Genomic DNA, 18,148 nt, shown 5'->3' on the forward strand with positions numbered 1-18,148 from the left:
GACAAGACTGCATGAAGCCAACTGACAGTTTGGGGTTTTGCATCATTACTGTACTGTATGTATCTGTGTTATTCTATTTATCCATCTAAAATCTCTATAGACAGGTACTTTGTACTAGATTGAGAAAAACGTTTTTTTTCCATAGAAACTAAAATTGCATGATTGAGACATAACTATGGTTGTCTCTACCTGCCCGAGTCTCTCATATTCTCTCAGTACTGCTTTACTCCTGGAAACAGAGGATTCCGTTTTACAACTAAATGAGTTCTGACCTGCAGGGCATTGTTTAATGGGCTAAGCAGATACTTCAGAACCTGTTCACTTTGTACAGGCATCTAAAGTATCTCCATGGCAACATGCCACTAAATCAAATCAGGTCCAGCTTTGTCTTTTGGAATGTTGAAATACAATAACAAGTTCTAGACGTTTACAAGTTATGGCTCTTAGAAACAAGTCATGAATTGTTTGCAAGTAAAGACAAGAAGAGGCATTCTTCAATAAACGTTTCTTTACTTCTTCGCCAGAACCACTCCATTTTGTACATACATTTTAATGCTCAGACCAGACACATAAACATGCAAATAAGCCTACTTCTCTCATGTTGTTTTGCTTACATGACTGCAATCTTACTTTCTGCCCAGCGTGTGTAGGACCAATGTTGGTTTGCTCTTACACACTAATGTACAGTACATGGCATGTAGGCTGCTAACTATTGATGTTCTTAAGCTGGCAAATGTATAACTGGTAGTCTTTTGTTGAGTTATGTCTATCTGGAGGCAGTCCAGTGTTCTGCCAGGAGTATAGGAAATACACAGGATACTTGTGCTTTTCCACCCCCCAGTCCCTCAGAGGTAAATGAAAGTCAGCATGCTGTCTTTTCCTTTTCAGATTCCAGAAGTGAGAGGGTTCCACAAACGGCCCGGGAAGGTACGATTGACTTTACATTCAAAACAAAATTCTGTATCCACCGTCCAGTGTTTTATAGTAACACGATATGATGCAAGGTCTACAACTAGTTGTGTGTTGGGGAGTTCTACATGATTTATTCTCATATACTTTTGATATTTTATGGTGATTATCTGGAAAGATATTTCATAAAACAACATCTGCAGTATTCAACTCAGTCTACAATCACCAAGTGTCACATGTTGTAATGACCATGAGATGTACTTACTGTAAATCTCTACATCCTGTTGTAGATAGTGCTCCATGAGCAGGCTCAGTTTGAAGGAGAGGCCTACGAGGTGTTTGGGGACGTGGAGGATGCCTCCGTGATGAAGCTGTCTCCTGTCATCTCAGTCAGGGTCATCAGGGGATGGTAAGACTATTTGTTGTGATTGTCACTGGTTACCACAGCCACAAAGTAAGAATTGTCTATATCGTATGTTTTTGGTTGTTGCTTTTTGGTCTTAATTTAAGGTTAGGCATAAGGTTAGTAATGTGGTTAAGGTTAGGTTTAAAATCACATTTTAAGAAGGTCAATTGTAGAAATAGGCTATGACTTTGTGGCTGTGGTAACTAATAACAATCGTTTGTCGGGGACAAACTTCATTCCTCATTCCCTCAATCTGTATTCCATAAATTAATGCTTTATTTCATACAAATCTTCAATGTTTAACTTGTCACAATCCTGTATTACATTATTAATTGATTCATGTCTCATGTTAAAGACGCATGACAGCAACTCAATATTTTGTGACTGTTAGGAACATGCCTCTCAGTGTGTCATCACATCCTGTCCCTGTAGCTGGCTGCTGTATGAGAAGCCAGGGTTCCAGGGGCGGACCATCGCCCTGGAGGAGGGGCCCATGGAGCTGGTCAACGTGTGGGCAGAGGAGGTGACGCCAGGGGCACTGGATCACATGGGTCTGCCTGTGCCAACCTCACCCATGGTCATCGGATCTATCCGCCTGGCAGTGAGGGACTACAGTCTACCTCGGATTGACCTGTTCACTGAAGTGAATGGTCTGGGGAGAATGACATCCTTCTGCGACGACACTATTGAGATCTGCTCTTACGGGAACATACAGAACACCGGCTCCATCAAGGTCCACTCTGGAGTGTAAGTTCTACCTTCATTCTAACAAGGCTGTAGGTTCAAATCTTAGTAAATAATTTGCTTCATTATTAAATTAAATTCAATATACTATACTTGCCCCAGCAGGCTTGCTATTGTTCAAAGCGTGTTGAAATGGATGATACAGTGTGCAAACTATAATTTTGCATTTTCACTCACTATAGTGTGTATGCGTTATTTTTTGCAACTCTTGTCATGGAGGCTGATCTTTCTTCACTTTTCTCATTGGAATTCAGGCTGGCCTGCATGTGCTTGTTGGAATGACATCATTTGCTGTTAGGAGATGTTATCTCAGTCACAAACATGTTGTTGTTTTTTGTAGACAGTACATTGGTGCTGCTACACTCTTAGAAAAAAAGGGTTCCAAAAAAGGGTTCCAAAAGGGTCTTCGACTGTCCCCATAGGAGAACCCTTTTTGGTTCCAGGTAGAACATTTTTGAGTTCCATCTAGAACCCTCTGTGGAAGGGTTCTAAATGGAACCCAAAGGGGTTCTACCTGGAACCGAAAAGGGTTCTTCAAAGGTTTATCAAATGGGAACAGCCGAATAACTCTTTTAGGTTCTAGATAGAAAAAAAGTTGCTAACGGTGTAAGTTGATTATTTTTAACATAGTTTAGTGAATCTGCTCATGTCTGTCTGTCTTAGGTGTGTTGTTGAATCATAGTGCTAATGCCCTGAAATCGTATTTGGATGTGTTTTAAAGTTAAATATTTACATGACAGCTGAAGAACAAGGGTGTGATTTAGTGTCTTGTACAAGTGTCTAATCTTTGTTTGTGTGTGTGTGGCCCTTGTTGCTATCCCATAGCTGGCTGGTGTATGGTGACCCAGGGTTTGGGGGTCTCTTATCGGTGTTGGAGGCGGGCGAGTACCCCTGTCCAGAGGCCTGGGCATTCCCTCAGCCCTTCATCGGATCGCTGAAAACACTCAAAATGGTACTGGATCATTATGTCATTCTTAATTATCTTTTTAAAAACATGGGCCACTTACTGTATATTCTACTGTTTTATCTCCATGATGCTAAAGGCCTGTATGGTTTTCCATCTCTTACAGGGTGGGATAAAGGTGGAGCATCCTAATGAAGTAAAGGTATGCTTCCCCTCTTTGAATTATTCAGTTTTTATAGCTATTCCCATGACCATTCATATTTACATCAATGTTTAAGGATTTAAAAAAAATAAAAAACAGTCTGTGAATGACAGTGGGAACTTTTAACAACTGCAATCGCCTCTTACCACAAAACCTCATAATATCCAAATGCTTGGCTTTTTTCTGGTGACATGGCTGAAGACTGGCTGTGATATGATGGGATGACATATTATTATAGCACAGCTGTCATCCTAAGTCCTCTGCCTTATAAAATGTGTTAATTGTGAAACAGACCAACAGGCCTGTTGTTTCAGGTGGATTGACTAGTGAGAGAACTATGCGTGCCCCGGCAGCTCTATGGGCACATAGCACAGAAGTGTGTTGTCTCTGCATGCTGGGCTGTGGTTGCCAGTAGAGCTGTTTGTTTAGGACATTCTGGCAGACCAGATGAGGTCTAAAATGTAGAAATGTGCAAGTGCATTTCATAGGTTTCAAGGGGCTAATAATGTAGCGGTTTGGCTCAATATCTGCTGAACATTTGTTTAACCATTAAAATAAACCATTGATTGATGGTTTAGGAAAAGTACCACCTAGCCCTCTGGGCTCAATATTGCACTGTCAGACAGGCAGTTGTGAAATGTTCTGTCCCGAGGTACAGGGCCTAGGGGGGTGGAATCTGTGGTATGAGGAGCATGCATCCCTGGGATGTGGACAGGTATGGACAAGAGCACTTTGCCCACCTCAGCACATCAGCCTCAACTTTAACCCCTTCTTTCTCCTTCAGGCTCTGGTGTACGAGAGGCCGTGCTTCGAGGGCGAGTGTGTGGAGATTGACGATGATGTGTACGACTTCAGAGAGGGAGGAGAGGAGAAAGAGGGGGGGGCGGAGGAGGTGGTGGAGGAGGAGGCAGAAGGTAACCCAGTCAGAAGGAAGACGTTGTGTTCTGTGGGATCCATCAAGATCATTCGTGGACTGTAAGTACTTGTGGTTGATCTCAGCTGACATACAGTAGGGAATAGTATTGTAATGAAATGACCCCTCCTCTGCCCATATTGACCTGACATAACACAAATTAATGGTCTATTCATTTTATACTGTATTAGGTCAGATCTGTTCTAACATCACCCTCTGGGCTTTATTTTAACAAACCTAAAGCAATGGTAAATCTAAGCGCAGGCTGTAGAGCTGGTCCCGTGTGGCTCAGTTGGTAGAGCATGGCGCTTGCAACGCCAGGGTTGTGGGTTCATTCCCCACGGGGGGACCAGGATGAATATGTATGAACTTTCCAATTTGTAAGTCGCTCTGGATAAGAGCGTCTGCTAAATGACTTAAATGTAAATGTAAATGTCTATAGGGTTCAGGTGTGTGTCAGAAATATTTTAGCTATTTTCACTTTCACAATTATCAGTGAGTGCGCGAAAGGCCTGGGTTTTAATGAATGAACAAGTTGTGGGTATGTCGAGGCTTGGCCCCTCACTGGCCAATCAGACCAAATTACGAAATATGTGGTTGCGTCAAGTTGTGTATTTACAGTCTTTTATGGTTTGCCTTGGAATCAATTCCAATGTTAGTCTGTTATAGTTTGTTAAATGGCTTACAGAAACGAAATAACAAAATGTAAACCTATCTTTGCTAAATACGTTAACTTGAACCCATTTGCAGTTCACATTGTTCTAAGTAATTGCATGGCATCAATAGCATTCACACTGATATATGGGCTAGGCCTACTGTAAATTGCATTATGGCTGAGCCATGGACATGCTAAACATTGTCAATAAACAAGATTAAATAAATGATTGATAAGGCCTAAAAAGAGAATGAATAATTTGAATAAAATTATAAACGAAACAACAACTTGTTTTAAATAGGCTATGTCACACTTACAGGCAACATCATTTCTCCCCGTGAGCATATAAAACAATGGAGGATTTTATGGCTCATCCAAACTTTTCACAGTAGCTGGACAAAGATCCTAAATAAATAGAAATGGAGAACGTCCACTCACCGTTATAGTGCCCCCAAATAGGCCTATGTTTTATGAACTTATTCGGAACCATTTTACAGATCAGATCGCATTCACACATCTCCACAAGTAGCATTACAAGCGCGCCAAGACGTTGTCACCATGAAACCGGAAAGGTGAATCATTCAAATAAGTTTGGCTGTAATAAATGTAAACGAAAAACAAGCAATCCTATTTTGTTAGACAACAACAATAATAAATAAATGTCAAATATAATGACATCATCCCCAGGATAAAAAAGACACACATTGCTGTTGTGTAACTGTTAGATATTATTTGTTAGATATTACTGCACTGTCGGAGCTAGAAGCACAAGCATTTCACTACACCCGCAATAACATCTGCTAAACACGTGTATGTGACCAATAAAATGTGATTTGATTTTGATTTTGAGCCTTCGATATAGTAGGCTTAAGGGAGGGCTTGGGTTTTGAACATATGAAACGGAAAACAAGCCATTTTCACAGGTTACAGATAACTTCTAAATACGAGGTTCACCGGTATTCACCGAAGTTCTCATCTCTAGTTTCATGATGAGCATGGACACGTAGCCTACATCATGGAGGGGGTTTTACCGATGTCCAAAATGGGACCTGCATGGCAAAAATGCTTACAATGCATATACAAAAAGGGAATATTAGCTCACTGTTTTACTCCTCTCAAACTTGATATTTGCAGTTGCATTGGGCAGACAAAAAAAGGCTTAATTGAGAGGAGGGCTATGCTTGGTTTTTAATAAAATAAAACTAAATGGGAAAAAACCTTTTTAATGTTTTTTCTAAATACGAAGTATACAGTCACCAAAAGCACATTAGGCTACTCTTGTTCCATGCGCATCTGGGCAATATGTGTCATGTCTGGATAGGCTGCCTTTCCGCTGTCAGAATTCATGCCATAACCAACTGCGTTACCGCTAAAATCAGCTTCTGGATGGTTTTACATATCCCTATCAGTGCTGCCTGAAATTAGCACTTTGGATTATGTTTTTAATTACACACCTTAAATATTTCCACCCCGTCCATCTGAGCGCAAGTGAGCTGATATAAGACAGGTCAATTGCCGAATCTGGCATTAGGGCTGGAACATGCCAGTGTGACGCTTTTTATATAACGAAATTGCAAACTACCGTGCGTTTGACATTAGCGCAAATAGAGCCATCTGTGCTCCTGATTGTCCCTGTAGCTGGGTCAGATCTACTCTATCACCCTGTGTGTTCCTGATTGTCCCTGTAGCTGGGTCAGATCTACTCTATCACCCTGTGTGTTCCTGATTGTCCCTGTACCTGGGTCAGATCTACTCTATCACCCTGTGTGTTCCTGATTGTCCTTGTAGCTGGGTCAGATCTACTCTATCACCCTGTGCTCCGGATTGTCCCTGTAGCTGGGTCAGATCTACTCTATCACCCTGTGTGTTCCTGATTGTCCCTGTAGCTGGGTCAGATCTACTCTATCACCCTGTGTGTTCCTGATTGTCCCTGTAGCTGGGTCAGATCTACTCTATCACCCTGTGTGTTCCTGATTGTCCCTGTAGCTGGGTCAGATCTACTCTATCACCCTGTGTGTTCCTGATTGTCCCTGTAGCTGGGTTGGCTATGATGAGCCAGAGTTTGAAGGTCACCAGTATCTCCTGGAGGAGGGGGAGTATCCTGACTGGAGGGAGTGGGGAGGCTGCGGAGACCAGCTCCTGTCACTGCGCCCTGTACGCACTGTAAGTACTGGAACTATCATCTATTCAGAGCCATGGTTTAAATCTGTTTTCTTCTACAAAGAATATATAGAATGTTTGTGATGATTGAAAGTACCTAGCCAAAATAAAGTCAGTTTGGTCTTTGTAAATAGAGATCGTTTGGGTGTTTATGTTTACATTCCCTGGGTTGTAGGATGTCCTGTCTCCCCATGTGAAGTTGTTCAGTGAGAGGGACTTTGGGGAGAGAGGGGTCAACATGGACCTGCTAGGGCCTGTCATTAACATGGAGGACACCGGCTTCGGCTCGAAGACACAGTCCATCAATGTCCAGGGTGGAGTGTAAGTCAACTTCTCTGACAGTCCTATGTAGCAGTCTCCTGCATCTATTAAAATAACTCAGTGTGTTACAACTGCACCAGGGCTTTGGCTTGCTGTGCTAGAGAAATATAGGTGGGTCACTCCTATTCTCTTTCCTCTGATTGCAAGCTTTTAATTAACACACACACACACATGCGCACACAGGCACAAACGTGAAAGACTGGTGTGAATGTCACGCTTAGTAAAGTGATACTGAAGGTTAGACAATAGGTGGGAAAATGAGATCAATCTCTGGGGCTTTATATTCTTAGAGAGGAGAATAGATTGTAAAGGCACAGTCCTGGAGTCACAATTCAAACTGTATAAGCTTTGTACATATTTCAGTAAAGAAAGAGAGTGGCCATGTTCCAGACATACCTGAATTGAATCACTTAGAAGTTCATTGGCTATTAGTTCATTGGCTATCTCTTTTATAGATAAAGTCAGTTGTCTCAGTGGTTCATAAGCTCACAAAAGTCTCTCTGTTAGAATGAACAGCTTTCATTTTAATATATCTCTCCAAACTGGTTATGTAGAGCATGCACCTAAAGCTTATGTAGTTCAAAATGAACTCCACTGAATAGGGATAGCCTTTACATAATCTCTTTATAACCTTCTACTGTTTCCTGTGTAGTTTACCTGGCTGATTGTTTTATGGCCTTTTAAAATGCCGTAGCACCGTGCTTGGTTAGTGATAAAATGGAGTTAGAGCTAGCGATTTCAAGTTATAAACATCTAATATTACAGGATTAGAATCTACAGTAAAATTATAATAATCATATTCAGACCTCCTGTTTAAAGTTTATGACATACCGATGGGAATGTAAAATGTTATTATGGAGTGTCCTAAGTATAAATGTACCAGTTTACCTGTTGTGTGTGTTCTAAACAGGTGGGTTGCCTTTGAGAACCCTGGGTTCTCCGGAGAACTTTACATTCTAGAGAAAGGCCTCTATGGAAGCCCAGAGGACTGGGGAGGACCAAACCTCAAGATATCCTCACTGCAGCCAGTCTTCCAAGTAAACAGAACATATTTAAGCACAGTCAATGGGTGGACTAGGGCAAGACTATGATACAATAATAATCACAGTAGTACCACCTTTGTAGTATCATACTTGATCATACTTACAGTGTACTTTCATGACTCTGATAAACTATGAGGTTGGTGAGGAAACTTTGAACTGGTTTACCCATAATTCCTTTATTACTTTCAGGATAACCTGGGTGGATCAAGCAAGTTCAGGGTAAGTTCTGATTGTGATAAACAAATAATATTAACTATCTTAACATAGTCAATAGTCAATGGATGTGATTATACCATCATTTTGCATAAGGTAGTCTACCTGTAATCCACTGTAGTTGTAGGTCATGTTTCTCTCCTGTGTATGCACCTTAGCTCCAGCTGTTCTCAAAGCCTGGGTTCCAGGGCAGAGTGGTGGTACTGGAGGACAGTGTGGTATCCCTGGAGGAAGACTTCTCCCCTGGCTCCTGTAGAGTACTGGCTGGGAGGTGAGCAGAACATCAACTTTAAACACAGCATGTTCATTCTACTTGTTATAGAGTGACATTTAGTATACGGAAATGTTAGTGGTATGTATATTACACTCAAAGAGGACTTAGTACTGGAGAGAGCTGTAGTTGACTGTGTGCCTCTGTTCTGTGTTCCAGCTGGGTGGCGTATGAGGGATCCCAGTTCACAGAGCACATGTATGTCCTGGAGGAGGGAGACTACCCCAACACCGAGTCCATGGGCTGTCTGGGTCCTGACTCTACCATCCGCTCCATACAGACCATCAGCCATGTGAGTACAGAGGAGATCCTGGAGTTATGTGTGTTGACATGCAGTTTTTTTTGTAATCCCTTACATGTAACAGATTACATATCATATGTTACATGTAAGGGATTACAAAAAACAGTAATTATAATCCCTTACATTACCAGCTAAAATATTGTAATCAGATTACAGATACTTTTGAAAAACTAGATGATTACTTCGAGGATTACTTTTAAATTCAGAAAGGATGTTTGCGAAAAAATTATCTTTGACACTTCTCTGTTTTCTCAATGACATTCAAATCAGCATTGAAAAAAGGCACAAGTTTACATTTGTTCCACCTGAGAGAGTCTGACCACAAGTCAGAGACCACTATGATGACACACCAAATGTGTTTCATGGATCGCGGTTTAAAAAGTTTAAGCTACCTATCATTCATTGTTTTTGAAACCAGTGGACAGCCAGTGAAAAATGCGCTGTTGCAAAAGCTGCATAATGCGAATCTAAGCCTATGGAATAAAAGTGGGGCTTTTATTGCTCAATCTACTTCATGCTGATAAAAAGGTTTTATCCATAGGCCTAATGAACATATGCTCAATCTTGCACACTTTTGATTGACTTAAAGGGGCAATCTGTAGTTTCTACATCCATTATTGGACTTATAAATTATATATATACAGTGGGGAGAACAAGTATTTGATACACTGCCGATTTTGCAGGTTTTCCTACTTACAAAGCATGTAGAGGTCTGTTATTTTTATCATAGGTACACTCAACTGTGAGAGACGGAATCTAAAAAAAAATCCAGAAAATCACATTGTATAATTTTTAAGTAATTCATTTGCATTTTATTGCATGACATAAGTATTTGATCAAATATTAATTGAGTGTATGTAAACTTCTGACCCACTGGGAATGAAATGAAAGAAGTAAAAGCTGAAATAAATCATTCTCTCTACTATTATGCTGACATTTCAAGTTCTTAAAATAAAGTGGTGATCCTAACTGACCTAAGACAGGGAATTTTTACTAGGATTAAATGTCAGGAATTGTGAAAAAACTGAGTTTAAATGTATTTGGCTAAGGTGTATGTAAACTTCCGACTTCAACTCTCTCTCTATATATATATAGGCCTATAGCAAATGCAGCATATGGCATTCATTTTTCACCTGTAAATAGCACTTTCAGTAGTGCTCAAAGCATGCCATTCCATGAGCGTAGCATTTATTTTTCAACTCAAATCAATGAGCCCAATCAGTCCTCCATGACAACAAAATCATAAACAGCAGAGTAGGGCTGGCAAGTCCTTAGTTTTGGGGTCATCCTCAGGTAAAACAATTTGGCTAATCTATACTTCCTTACTTCCAAGTCCTATTCTTGAAGATCAAAGGGTGTAACATTTATTGGAATGACTGGAATTCTGATAGACTTTGGTTTTTAATGTCAAGAAATAATTTAATCGTATTATTATATGTAGTAGAAAGCAATGGAAAAAGCCTACATAACCAACCCGTAAAGTTTAACATCCATATATGGCCAGCTATGTAAACTTTAACATAGATTTTTCCTGCAATAGATGTCATTCAATTGGTTACACACATTTTTGCTTTCTTCTAATGTCTCTTAAGGGGAAAGTAATCTAAAAGTAACAGAATGTAATCAGATTACGTTACTAAATTTGGGTAATCCAAAAGTTGGGACAGGTAACCTACCCAACCCTGTTGGCACGGCATGCATGTGTACCGTACTTGTAAACCTAAGTCATGTCTGTGTGAAGTGACTGCATATCTTGGATATGTCCTGTACCTACAATACCATAATGATGTATAATCTCACGCTTCACGCATCCCTTCCCCCTTATCTTTCCAGGAGTTCTCCCTCCCGTCCATAACGTTGTTCAGTAAGGTTGGCTGTAGAGGCCGTAGGGTGGTGCTGACGGGAGGGGTGGTGAACCTGCAGCTGGCTGGGATGGACAGACGCATACGCTCCCTGGTTATCGACGGAGGAATGTAAGTCACACCTGAATAGATTTGACAGTTTTTATTAGGCAATAAAACAAAACAGAACATTGTAAAGCGAGAGTTGCACCTACTATTCAAATTGGTTGATGAAGCACTGTCTAAGCACCTATTAATCCATCAACTAGATTTCCTAGCTTATTGTAAACAGGAATGCTGTAGGAATGTGGATTGTTTACATTTAAGGTGTGTTTGAGGTTTGTGTAAGTAGAGCAACTGACTGTGTGTGATTGATAATTCCTGCTCTACAGGTGGGTGCTGTATGAGGGGTGTCATCACCGCGGCCGTCAGATCCTGCTACCGCCCAGCAAACTGGGTGATTGGTGCAAGTTCAGCAGCTGGCCGCGAATCGGATCCCTGCGACCACTATTGCAGGTATGGAGGCGGGGCATGCGGGCCAACAGATTTTCTCTGGGAGTTTTCATTCAGTAGAGTTTTCAGTACATTTATCTAAAGACATCCCTTTAAATATGGTGTATCTTTTAGTTAGAATTTTGTCAACAGGCTCACTACAATATATCAAGAGTACGAATATTAGGGTCAATGAAAGAAATACATCTAAATATATGCATGTTCGTCTCAATTTCAGCACCAATTGTTAGATTTAAAATTTTCTGATCTTGTAGATTATTTAGGGTGAGGAACAGTGGAGACTGCTGAGGGGAGGACGGTTCATAATAATGGCTGGAACAGAGTATAATGGAATGGCATCAAACACATGGAAACCAAGTGTTTGCTGTATTTGATACCATTCCATTAATTTTGCTCCAGCCATTACCACGAGCCCGTTCTCCCTCATTAAAGTGCCACCAACCTCCTGTGGTTAGGAAAGTATTTATTCATCATAAAAAAACTGATTTGGGGAGCCTTTATGCACGAAAGAAAGAAAGCATTGTTCTTCAACCCATGGTAATGTAGGAAGACTAGTGTACATATAATTATAATAGGGAGAATAGTGTACAATAGTAGGATATACCATGAAACTGTGCCAAGTATTGCGCAACACGTCGAGTTCAAACTGTTACCGCTTGGTCTGCGCTCCGCTCCATAATGATTTATTTAGCCTCTTTTTTTATATTATCAACTCTCACTAATGATTGACAGCAACAACCACACGGCTGTGACAACATTTTCAGAGCAAGCAAATGAAGGTAATCAAAATAATGTAATTGAATCTGCAGTTGAATCTGTGTGGTTATTAGGCCTACTGACGGTCGATCCTGATAGTGGCTAATATTTAACATGCTAGAAATAGGAAAGAGAGAAAGTCGACATTAGAGAGTGTTCATCCCTTTAAGTTAAAAGGCCATACAATTAAAATTCTGCATAATGGCACAGCATTTCATAAGCTTTACTGTGGGAAAGTTGATATGCTTCAGATTGCTGCCATATGACTATATATATCTAAAACAAGTGTAATTTATATTTACAATTCCCTTATCCAAACAGATGAATCATATACCTAGCTCTTATCAATAGCTCTTATCAAGTTGTAAATTACAGTGCATAGAGAATGGTGTTATTTCTATTGGAAAAAATCAAATGGATGCTTTTTCCACTTGGAACCGGTAGGTTCGCTTGACCTTATTCAAGGTTTCATTCATACATAAAGGTGTTGGATTTGTTGGGGAATTAAGTCAAGGTCAGAATATGCAGTATCTGTAGACACACCTCCGCTACACCTTCATTTATTTGATCTCCACCCTGGACGAATAGCATGCTATTCTCATGCTTAAGTTCAAGGTCAGAATACGCATATAGGGGCCTCCCGTGTGGCGCAGCGGTCTAAGGCACTACATCACAGTGCTAGAGGCATCACTACAGACCGGGGTCCCATACCAGGCTGAGTTGCAGCGGGCTGCGACTGGGAGACCCATGAGGCTGCGCTCAATTGGCCCAGCATCGTCCGGTTTAAGGGAGGGTTTGGCTGGCCGGGATGTCTTTGTCCCATGCACGCTGACTTCAGTTGCCAGTTGTACAGTGTTTCCTCTGACGTATTGGTGCAACTGGCTTCTGGGTAAAGCAGTGTGTCAAGAAGCAAGTGCGAAGATGCAGCAATGGGACAAGATTGTAACTACCAGTTGGATATCCCAAAATTGGGGAGAAAAAGAGGTAAAAAGTAAATATATATATATATATAGAATACGCATATAGGGAAAAGTGCATAAAAACGGAGATGCATTCCACTTACGCTCGCTTAACTCGGGTTGGAATCGGCCCATATCGGCCACATACAAAATAGCCTAATCTTCATGACTAATGTTCAAACTTACTGACTACAACTCAACTCCTGCACTAATCTCATTCAGTAATCAATGCAAATGATTACACAATGGAAATTATACGGAGCCACAGCAAGCCCTATAACTCATAATGACCACTTTCGGTGAGAAGAACTTATCTAGCCTAGTCTAGACAAGATCATATTATCTGTGTTGTTGCCCCCTACAGAAGCAGGTGTACTTCCGTCTGCGAAGCAGGGAGACGGGCTACGTGATGTCCCTGTCAGGGCCTCTGGATGACATCAAGCTGCTGCGGGTTCAGGCCCTGGAGGAGACTGGGGGAGTGGACCAGGTCTGGCTCTTCCGTGACGGAGTCCTACGCTGCAAGGTACTGCATGGGCTCAAGATTTTGCAATGGATCATCTTTTCCACTCATTAACTCCACAGACATCCTTATTCATTCCATCATCACCACCTTCAAGTGTTACAGAACTGGCTTCCTCATTATTTCACGTGTTGAGCATATCCCAGTACAAATGTCATTTGTCTCTCATATAACATTGCAAAACTTTATCTGTATCATGCTTATAATTATGTATTCAATACAGAATCCACCCACATCTGAACCCCTATTCCCTGTCTCTACAGCTGGTGGAGGACTGTTGCCTGCAGATCACGGGGAGCGTTGTCATGGCGGGCAGCAGGCTGAGTGTGTCTCCTCCGGAGCCAGGGAAAGACAACCAGCTGTGGAACATTACCCCAGACGGCCTGGTCCGATGCCACCTCAAACCTGATCTGGTGCTTGAGGTTAAAGGTCAGATCCGCTCTCCTGCTCTCGCTCTCTCAGCTACAGTAGCATCTATACTGAACAAAAATATAAACGCAACATGCAACAATTTCAATGATTTTACTGAGTTACAGATCATGTAAGGCAATAAGTCAAATTCATTAGGCCCTAATCTATGGATTTCACATGACTGGGCAGGGGCGCAGCCATGAGTGGGCCTTGGATGACATAGGCTCACCCACTTGAGAGCCAGGCCCAGCATATCTGAATGAGCCCCTACAAAAGGGCTTTATTACAGACAGAAATACTCCTCACATTCATCAGCTGTCCGTGTGGCTGGTCTTTCACGATCCCACAGGTAAAGAAGCCGTATGTGGAGGTCCTGGGCTGGGGTGGTTACACGTGGTCTGCGGTTGTGAGGCTGGTTGGATGTACTGCCAAATTCTCCAAAAAGACATTGGAGGTGGCTTATGGTAGAGAAATTAACATTCAATTATCTGGCAACAGCTCTGGTGGACATTTCTGCAGTCAAGGTGCCAATTGCATGCTCCCTCAAAACTGCACATTTTAGAGTGGCCTTTTATTGTCCCTAGCACAAGGTGCACCTGTGTAATGATCATGCTGTTTAATCAGCTTATTGATATGCCATACCTGTCAGGTGGATCAATTATCTTGGCAAAGGAGAAATACTCACTAACAGGGATGTAAACAAATTTGTGCACAAAATTTGAGAGAATTAAGCTTTTTCTGCATATGGAACATTTTCTGGGATTTTATTTCAGCTCATGAAACATGGGACCAACACTACATGTTGAATTTATATTTTCGTTCAGCATACAAAGAGTATAGGAGCTCTGGCGTTCAGCTCAGTCCCCAGTTATCTGGCTCTATCTGGTGGTAAGTTTAGGAAGTGTTTAGTTAGTTATTTTCATTACCCATCTGTTGCAATGCCATTGAATATGTAGCCTACACTAAACTGTATAATATCTTCTACTCACAGGTGGACAAAGTTATGACAAAACTCAAGTGATTCTCAACACATTTGATGAGAGAAAACACAACCAAAGATGGTCTTTGGAGATCCTGTAATATAGTATCAATAGGCCTGGCCCTTCTACAGCAGCTCTGCCGTGGGCTTCAGAACTCTCTGGTGCAGCTCTGCCGTGGGCCTCAGAGCTCTCTGGTGCAGCGAAGCCAAGGGTTTAAGAGCTTTCTTGCATCAGAAGGCCATGGGACTCAGAGCTCTGTGATGCAGTTCCACCGTGGGACCCATACTCGAGATATTCTGAAACATTTGTTGAGCTTGTGCGCATCCATACTAGACTGTCTTTGTGAAACACAACTATAAACTAGTAAACTACACATTTCCAAGTCACTGCAACGAGAAAGAAACCAAACAACATGTGGCTACAGAACTATCTATAGAACAAGGGCAGCAGGTAGCCTAGCGGTTAAGAGCATTGGGCCTGTAACTGAAAGGTCGCTGGTTCGAATCCCCGAGCCGACTAGGTGAAAAATGTTGAGGTGCCCTTGAGCAAGGCACTTAACCCTAATTGCTCTGGATAAGAGCATCTGATAAATAACTTAAAAGTAAATTTAAGGAGCACTGTAATGTCTGGACTTGAATGATGCTTTACAAATTTCTCAATTCATTATTTAATTGACCGTACCAAAGAATAACGGTAATGGAATATGTGTGTGTCTCTACTATATTAATAGCATTTTCAATGAGTTAAGTGTGTTTCACCAGTCAATTACTGAAATGTATATGTTTTCACACAAGGGTTAGTCTATGAAGCCACACATTCTTAATGTCATAGATGAACACTCCTTGATTTCTCCAAAGTATAAGTTTTGTGTAGATATGTTGATAACACTTGACACCCAGCGTCATAACACATTATGACATGGTGTCAACCCCATATAACCTACCATGGTAGTTATTTTATGGCTGGTTATGACACCTACATAAGAGTGTCAACCCCATAAAACCTACCATGATAGTTATTTTATGGCTGGTTATGACACCTACATAAGAGTGTCAAACCCATAAAACATACCATGATAGTTATTTCATGGAAGATTATGACATGTATATAAGAGTGTCAAATAACACAAAAACTACCACACAAGGCAAAACATTCCATTACACCATAGCCTACTTGTCAACAGTATGTTTGTTATTCATTTTTCAATTGACCATATACAATTATCATTGTAATTGCACACACATTGATGTCAGACATGCACCTACCCCAATACTCTGTTTCTGATGACTGGGATAAATGCAGGAGTAGATTTCAGGAGCAGCACAAGACACCCTCTTTGTGACTGATGACTGACATAAGGGCATGTGCGTGATAGGCCTATATGGCTTAGATGATTATGATGGTAATAATGCTTCTTAACAGTGTCATAAAGTGTATTTTCTTAGTCCAAGTAAAGTAACATAGGATGGTCATAATGCTTTATGACAAGTTATTTCAAATATTATGAAAAATAATTACTGTAAAGAATTCATAACAACAACAACGGACTTAATAATCAAACTTTCAAACGAAAGGAAACTTCTTGGCAGGGAAAAAACATCTTTAAATACATGTGGGTTTTGACACTCTTTTGTAAGTGTCATAACCAGCCAAAAAATAATGCAATATGTCACAATAGGTGTAACTATATGGGCCATGACAGTGTTAGGACCATATTATGACAGGTTATGTCAGTTATGATATATTATGACATGGTTATGACCGTCAAGTAAAGTGTTACTGATATGTTTTTTCATGTTTCATAAGTACTTTTCTTGTCTGGATTTATACTTTACGACACACATCACTTCACAGAACATTAGCTGCAACAGGTGCATGTATTTCATATGTCAAATGATTAAAGATCCGTTTCAACACTGTGCTACAATATCATGCTAACCACTGTGTCTTAAATGTGATGTCATCAAAATGCTGTTACGATCTACAAAAAAATAATAAAATAAATCCTTTTCTTGATGTGTGTTATGTTGTTGAGGCATCTCAATAACACTTCCAAAGTCAAGGACTTATCGTCAACTTCCTTAACACATCCACTACAACAGCTCTACTCAAACAGACACACACTCACAAGCTTAGCACAGACAATCCTAAAGGCAGTCATAAAAATTATCTGACTGAAATCCACCCAGCATTTCCATATCAGGCCACGCTCTATGCCCACAAGTCCGTTTGTCGCTCAGAAATGCCTCACGATGTCGGCTTAAGGAAAACCTTATAGTTTTTAGGAGTGGCAGTGGTAGGTGTTGTTCCCCTGCTATTTAGGAAACACTTAGCGCCCCTAGGCGGCAGTGGAGTCGTCCAGTGGTTTGTCGGATGAGTCCTCTCCGCTGCTGATTTTGACAAGTCTTTCCCTGAGCGTGATCCTTCTCTACATTCAGCATGGCCTGAGGCACCTGGGAGATGGTAAGCTCCTCCTCCACCAGGAACAGGAAGTGATGTCACAAGGAGTAAAAAAAAAAAGAACTGACTTTAGAGCTGTGTGAAGGGGCAACGGTCGCGATTCAATAAAAGGCTTGTTCTCAATAAGTGCATTGCACTTGACATTTAAAGATCATTTATGCTTGAGCAAATGAGCAAATGTCGGGGAAATTGCCTTGTAAATGCAAAATTGTCGGTAGTGCAGTGTGCAGCGCTGCAACACGCCGTTGAATGAATACCGGCCATCTTCCAAAAAATAAATGAATAATAGATCATAGAAATAGATGAGGTCAGATATGTTTATCTGTCAACACAGTAGCCTACATTGACAAATGGAGAGGATGGCTGTGGTGATGATTAGACCAGCACATGGGTATCTAGTTCCTCTTCTACACAGAATGACCCGATGTGTACGTCGGTGTGGATTGAAGAAACTGTATTGAACTGGTGAGGATGCTCTGACATCCTTATCAGACCGCAACCTATGATGCACACCAACGCCATACACAACAACACCCTGTTCAGCCTCACCTGACCTGTACAAAGCTGCTCTCATCGTATGTAGTATCGGATATTTGAAAGAGTAGAAAACGTGGAAAGGAAAGAGATCACTAAAGAGAAAATTGCATAATTGATACAGTATACTGC

At 41.1% G+C, this 18,148-nt stretch overlaps 1 protein-coding gene across 1 annotated transcript in view; it reads left to right on the top strand.

Annotated features, from left to right (window-relative positions):
• LOC139553761 (beta/gamma crystallin domain-containing protein 1-like) overlaps positions 1-17,038 on the top strand; it is a 49,915-nt gene extending 32,877 nt beyond the window's left edge. Inside the window, exons 6-22 of the mRNA XM_071366408.1 lie at positions 889-927; positions 1,200-1,318; positions 1,748-2,062; positions 2,885-3,011; positions 3,130-3,165; positions 3,950-4,140; positions 6,770-6,896; positions 7,069-7,214; positions 8,125-8,251; positions 8,447-8,476; positions 8,629-8,741; positions 8,901-9,033; positions 10,876-11,015; positions 11,276-11,399; positions 13,476-13,634; positions 13,895-14,060; positions 15,034-17,038. Of these exons, the coding sequence (XP_071222509.1) occupies positions 889-927; positions 1,200-1,318; positions 1,748-2,062; positions 2,885-3,011; positions 3,130-3,165; positions 3,950-4,140; positions 6,770-6,896; positions 7,069-7,214; positions 8,125-8,251; positions 8,447-8,476; positions 8,629-8,741; positions 8,901-9,033; positions 10,876-11,015; positions 11,276-11,399; positions 13,476-13,634; positions 13,895-14,060; positions 15,034-15,122 (2,181 nt within the window). The 3' untranslated portion in view covers positions 15,123-17,038. The remainder of the gene's footprint in view (positions 1-888; positions 928-1,199; positions 1,319-1,747; positions 2,063-2,884; positions 3,012-3,129; positions 3,166-3,949; positions 4,141-6,769; positions 6,897-7,068; positions 7,215-8,124; positions 8,252-8,446; positions 8,477-8,628; positions 8,742-8,900; positions 9,034-10,875; positions 11,016-11,275; positions 11,400-13,475; positions 13,635-13,894; positions 14,061-15,033) is intronic.
• Positions 17,039-18,148: the final 1,110 nt, after the last annotated feature.

The sequence above is a fragment of the Salvelinus alpinus genome, chromosome 25 (genome assembly GCF_045679555.1).
Source record: "Salvelinus alpinus chromosome 25, SLU_Salpinus.1, whole genome shotgun sequence".
In the NCBI taxonomy this organism is placed as follows: Eukaryota; Metazoa; Chordata; class Actinopteri; order Salmoniformes; family Salmonidae; genus Salvelinus; species Salvelinus alpinus.